The sequence below is a fragment of the Ylistrum balloti genome, unplaced genomic scaffold, assembly GCF_031769215.1.
Source record: "Ylistrum balloti isolate Yb309-2 unplaced genomic scaffold, AGI_CSIRO_Ybal_v1 Utg369932, whole genome shotgun sequence".
Lineage (NCBI taxonomy): Eukaryota > Metazoa > Mollusca > Bivalvia > Pectinida > Pectinidae > Ylistrum > Ylistrum balloti.
The window spans coordinates 759927-766414 of record NW_026782044.1 but is presented as its reverse complement, the minus strand read 5'-3'; the positions used below and the strand labels follow the sequence as shown (position 1 = coordinate 766414).

The window sequence follows — 6488 nt, the reverse complement described above, 5'->3', positions numbered from 1 at the left end:
GAATAAGCGTGGGATGAAATTGTAAACAAACACGGAACAAACCCGAACCTCACCCACAACCCCCATCCCTTCAAATCGCAGTGTTAGTATCCCTTCATTAACGATCAGGTGTCAAAATGATCTGTCCTCCATTTTTCCAGCTATCGCAAACATTACTTTCGGTTCCCTAATAAACTGTTTGATGGTAGTAAACTTGAAATGCATTTACCCTGTGTGTTTTTTCTGGGTTCAATTGTATATCGATGTTCTGTTTATGCACTACACTTACAGGAAATAATTATTAATGAATTCAATACATTGTTGTTCTTTCACAAATTTCTAAGCGTTTTCTTGCATCCGGTGGCGACGATGACGTCATAAATCTTTCGTTTTAAAGTTTTACGCAAAATCTGTTACTCAAAACGTAATAAGTTCAACACTTATGATACTTGGTTTATAGCCAGATGGTATACTAACACAATGCACCTATCATTTACAATATATAAGCCTGATTTTACGGTCCAGTAAATTCGAAAATCAGGGATGCTGAGCTGCTAGACTTCAAAGGGTTGTGTTTAGCTTAGATTCTTATCACTAATCATGAAGTGCTATTTCAATCAATCTTAGAATAAAACCCCATGATAGAACAGACATGTAAGCTAAACAAAAGGTTACGGCACTTTATCTATTTATTTGTGTGTGAACTTATTAGACATAGATTATGAAAAATGACAACAACGTACATGGATTGTTCTATTTTTATATTTATCTTATAGTCACATTGATATAGGTATTGTATATTATAAAACAAGATTTCTTGTCCCTCCTTAAGGTGAGCGACATTTCAGAGTAAAATGTTAATTTCAGTGAATTTTATTACTATTTGTAGTTTCATGTTTTACAATGCATAATTGTAAGTGGTAACAACATATATATGGTACTTACAATTACTTTACATAAATCAATTTAGATATAAGGTATTTTGGGGTTGGGTAGCATGACGTTTCGAATATTGTCCATCTTGCCTCAAAATGGCCATACACAAGTACACTAATGAAGTAGGACAAGCGAGGGACATAATTACGCTTAATTCTTATATTTTATCCATATTTCATTGACGGAAAACAATAAAGAAAATATATCAACATACTACGTTCTGACAGAGATGATTCTCCAGGTTAACAAAGATATATATACAAAATGAAATCTGCTACAAATGCAGCTATTACGATTAACCATGTTGTAAATGATTGTACCATTGGTCTGCTAATCTATTACCATATAAAGTACTTCAGCAAATTAAGTTACCGAGATATTTTTTATGAATAATTGTGTTGTATCATAATGTATACTATATCTATGAAATTGACTTCAGCGAATTTAGTTATAGTCGAAGAAACGAACCACCAATGACATGTCAGCGTTTAACTCTCAGGATGTCATTAACAGAGACATTTGTGAAAACTCTCAGGCAGATTTCCGTTACAACTCCACAACAGAAACATCAACTCATTTGTGTTTCCGGACGAAGACCGTAAGTTTAGGTGAAAGTTCTATAATTGAATAAAATATAACATATGAAAGAGATTTAAGTTTGAATGCTGTTGCGTAAATTTCATTCATTGCACGAAATTAATAATTTAATTCAATGTTTACGATTACGACCATGGAGATGAACACCTGGCCATTCTAACGTAACACGTCTGGAGTTCGCTTCGAAATTTTTTGTCCATAAAGCCATAAACAAGGGGATTTATGGCATTGTTGAGGAATATCATCCAACGAATGAATATGTCCAAAGTTTCATAATTTTCTGCAAAGTTCTCGAACGTAGATCTGCTGATATTTCGTATCAAGGTGGTTATTAGGTAGGGGAGGTAACCCCCGAAGGAGAGAATTGACACAACTAAGAATATCATAGTTATATTTCTACTTCTGTCAAGCTTCTTTCGCTTTCTCTCATTCAATGTGTGAAGATATTTCTTTTCTGTTCCGGTCGTTGCTCGTGTCTGGTTTTCTCGCTCCGATTTGTTTCTCTTAATCTCAGGGTTACGTGGATCTGTCGTAATAACACATTTCTCTGTTACTATAGCCGATTCAGATTTGTCATTTAAAGCCTTTGTCGAGTTCATGGGCTCAACTTCAGAAGTCCTTGTTTGGTTTTCGCCGTCTTCAGATGATACTGATTTACAAACGTTTTGTTTCAATTGCGACATGGCATGCTGTTTACTTGATGTACTCGTTTTGTTCTTATGGGTGTAGATCTTCTTTCCGATCAGAATATACAGCACAACAGAGACTATCACTAAAGCTAGGAAGATGAGGAATACAAACCCCCTGTATATCTTAGTCAAAGTTGCATTTTTGAAACTTTCTAACACAGTACATTCATAACCAGTCAGTGAATGGGCCTTGGTTGTCTTCTGGTTGATTCCATAAATGATTGTTACGGGGATAACAATCACGATAACGACGAATGCGAAGTTAATAGCACACACAATACGTGTTATTTTGATGGTGAATTGGGCACGAGTAGCCTGGCATACCTTCCTATAACGTTCCACAGCTATGCAGTCCAGAAGCAGCAGTGAATATGCTCCCACGAAATAGGTAATAGCGCGGTTTATCTTACAGAACGCCAAAGACTGTATCGTGTTCGGGTGTCTGATGATGTACAGTGACGCTGGAATACAGAACGTACACCCAAGAAAATCCACCGCAGCTAAACATAGTACAAACGTTTTATAGATGTTTGATTTGTATCTCAGTAAATACACCAGAAACACGTGGACATTTCCAATTGTTCCCAGGACACACAGAACTATCAGATAAACAGTGATAGGAATGCCAGTCTTCCTGAATTCATCGTAATCTTCGTCTTCTAACGAATACGTAACATTCGTCGACAAATTCATCTTAAACCAACGATTAAGAAATCTGGCCGATGAAATATCAAATCAACACTTGTATCCTCCGAGCCCCAGTGGTACAATCCTTTATTGGGACAAACCACTTCACAGCAGGATGTGAGTAGTCCATCTAGTTTAATTGTTGTGAGATATATTTCTTGTTATCTAGTAACTTCCTGATTCGTACACATGTCCTATCTCCATCACTATTTCCAGTGACCTACGTTATCTAAAAATGCAGCAAGCAACTCGGTCAGTAGCTAAAACACAACTCAAAAATGACGCGAGCACTAACATTATATAACGTCTTTATCTATTTATTTTAAATGTAATGACTTTTCTCGTGACAGTCTGGGTGAAATTGATTCTGAGGTCAAGGGAGACACTATGAAATTGTAAACAGGAAAGAAAGTAACAGATCAAGATCGGGCCGTCTACCATCACAGAGTGGTATACAGCTGGTATATGTGACAGTGTGGCGTCACGTTATCGCTAAAAAATTATGGTCACGTGATTTCAGTGTGGTGGTATTATAAAAAGTACTATCCGTAACCTTTAAACTTCGTGGTATTTCGAGAACTTTTTAGTGGATACAATTTATGTATAACTCATGAGACTCACTGATATTAGACAGTTATGTTAATTTATTGTAGACATGTGAATTCGTGGATAAAAGGTACCCATAGAATCAACGAAAATAAATATCTCACGAAACTTGATAATTTTACAGTATCCGCTTTATTAGTTTAAAACATTTAAAACTCATTCTTACTTATAACTGGAAAGATATGGTCATCGGTTCTCGTTTGCTTTTGTCCTGGCTCATATGCATTCTCGATCGATCTGACGAATATGAAAAAAACAATATTTATAAATATTAAGTATAATGGGTCATCAATATGCAGAAGCACAAACTTTTCTTGTATAACTAGTTTTTGTATTCATACGAGACTTGACGGCTTCATTGGAGACTTTGACGGAACGGTATTAGAAACAGACCAAAATACTTAAATGTTACTGAACGAAATAATGTTGACATTGCCTCTTAACATGATTGGATGGCCATGAACATCCGTTGACGATAACATCCAGAATGTGAATTCACACACTTTTGATTCTTATGCGCAACCTACAAGGACAGCAAACCACATAAACAAACAAGAAAATTTCAATTCATGAAATGTGAATTTTTCCATTCTTGTATTGTATCGAACATGCACGTCAAAACGATGATGTTTACGTGTCGGATTTGACTAGATATTCTAGGACTTATTCACGATGGTCTGCTTAATCAAAAATTTACTTGTGATATAGGAAGTAGAGTTTCATGTTCATTTATTCCTGGTGGTTTCATTTTTAATATCCCGATTATCTTTTTGAGAGCATGTCATTAATTGAATTCGCCTAGACATATAAAGCGGGAGTTGTTTATAAAGCAAGAGACGCTCATCCTTCTGGAAAGTCTGATTTTCCCTTATCGATCTCATAGCATATTTTGGTTTGGTTTTTACTGACACTCAGTTAGACTTACGATTTTATTTACATATCGTTGTTGAGTTAACTTCAAAACACAGCAGTCCAGAATAAGCTTAGAAAGTTTCCTGATGTCTCTTTGGAATAAGAGTACTCCATTTGGCAGTCGATTTAGAGATGTGCATGTGTCTGTCCAGATACCAGAAGACATTATTCCGAAGTCTGTCCAGAAAAAGTAGTGTGCCATAAGTAATCGGGTGGTATTTGTGTGTATGTTTTACGGACGAAACATATTGAATACTAACAAAGATCACCTGATGGCTTTGTTGTTAATTCGAACATGCTCACGTGTGACAGTTGTTTACCTGTCAATGCAAGGGAGATAATTCCCGATCATTTGTTAACAATATCAATTATATCGTCTACAGACTCACGACGGAATAATACCTTCGTTACAAATTCAGAATACAGGATAGCCAAATAATTAATTGAATTGCATTATATGTTTGAACCCTAATCGGGAATTAGTCCGTTTTATATTGCAGTGGTGACATCACAACTGAGCCCTCATATGAAATGAACATTTACATATACATTCGGTGAAATGTCAAGAATTATCACTTTCATGAAAGTATTAATTTTCGCTTCATTGGAAAAAACACACCTTTTTTTATCTAGAACTTGATGGGATTTTTTTTTGACGGCTTCATGATAAAACGACCTCTCGGTGACCCTGTTACTACTAAATGGAACGTGACTTAGGTTGTTTTAATGTGTGACCTCAAGTAAGCAATTTGAATAACTTTATACAACTAACTTCGATTACCTGGTTCCTCTTCTGATAACTTACCGAATTATTCATGTTAAAGGATGAAATTAGGTTAGTTTATCGTTATGTATTATTACAATTGTCACCGAAACTCATTAATCCGAAGTCATTTACGTCTGACTAACCAAGAATTCACTCCAACGATAACATATCAAAACATTGCAAATTATGTTGATTTATTCATATGATTATTTAGTTATTTTGAAGGAAAACAGTTAAGCATTTGAAAAAAAGTTTGAAAAAAATTACCGGCATGTCAACAAAATTCATATTCAAACTAAAAAATCAAAAGAAATCAGGGCAGGATATATACCCTTCAGAATTTGATTTCAGCTTACAATTAGACCTCATCAGTGCAGCTTAAAATGTTATCTTACCACATAGCTGTCCGATGAACAAGAGTTCCAAGATTCTAAATATGAATTTGCTATTTGTTTTGTCACGCTCTATTGAAAACGATGCCGATCAGTATTGACCACGCCTAGAAGGTTGTTGACGATGGCGCATGAGACGCTCATCCTTCCGCAACTATTGGGAGTTATTCATCTTGTGTTTTATCATGGATGTTCTTATTGATAAAAATGTTTGTTATATTAATCATTCCGGCCTTCTTTTACTGGTCGACTTACTTAGAAAAAGGGCCTTATAGTGATTTAGATTTCACAATTTACACGTTTCGTTGCTCTATTGATGCTTTTTGAATCGGATACAATGACAATATTCTATAACCTCTCCAGGGAGATGGTAGTCCATACTGTTCATTGTCACGTCATGTATTTGATTGAATGATATTCGTTTATCATCTTAATTCATAAAAAACAACTTTGTCATGTTACATTTTCATCAAAATGCACCAATAGAAGACACTTAGTCCGAATTATTCTAACGTTCTTTCGCCTTTTTAAAATACCGACCTGGAGTCGATGAACGACGTCCAATGATTTCAATATATCTAGTTGATATGACGTCAGAATAAGACATTGTAAACCATGCATTGACAACGTAAGGGAGACAATCACCGAAGCAATAAAATATCGCGCCATAGTGTTTTAGTCCCATATAGTAGACATTAATGATCATGGTATCGTTTTATCATGCTGTAGCACGAGAAATCCTAAGTGGTCTATATATCCATCGCTAATGGGCACTGCCGGGCACTGTTGAGGTCTTCCAAGTAGTGTTAGTTGCTATTATACTACCAATAGTCTCGGTCAACCGATCGCTTAATTTGATAGAAAAGGAGAAAGAAGCATGTAGGCGACACCGATTGATGCCGACCATGATGAAAGACGGATACC

At 35.6% G+C, this 6488-nt stretch overlaps 1 protein-coding gene across 1 annotated transcript; it reads right to left on the bottom strand.

Moving 5' to 3' along the window:
• Window positions 1-921: 921 nt before the first annotated feature.
• Window positions 922-2894, bottom strand: LOC132547072 (5-hydroxytryptamine receptor 1F-like). Its single transcript, XM_060210829.1, has one exon. It carries the CDS (start codon window positions 2892-2894, stop codon window positions 1638-1640), a length of 1257 nt encoding a protein of 418 aa, XP_060066812.1. The 3' UTR covers window positions 922-1637.
• Between the last annotated feature and the right edge of the window lie 3594 nt (window positions 2895-6488).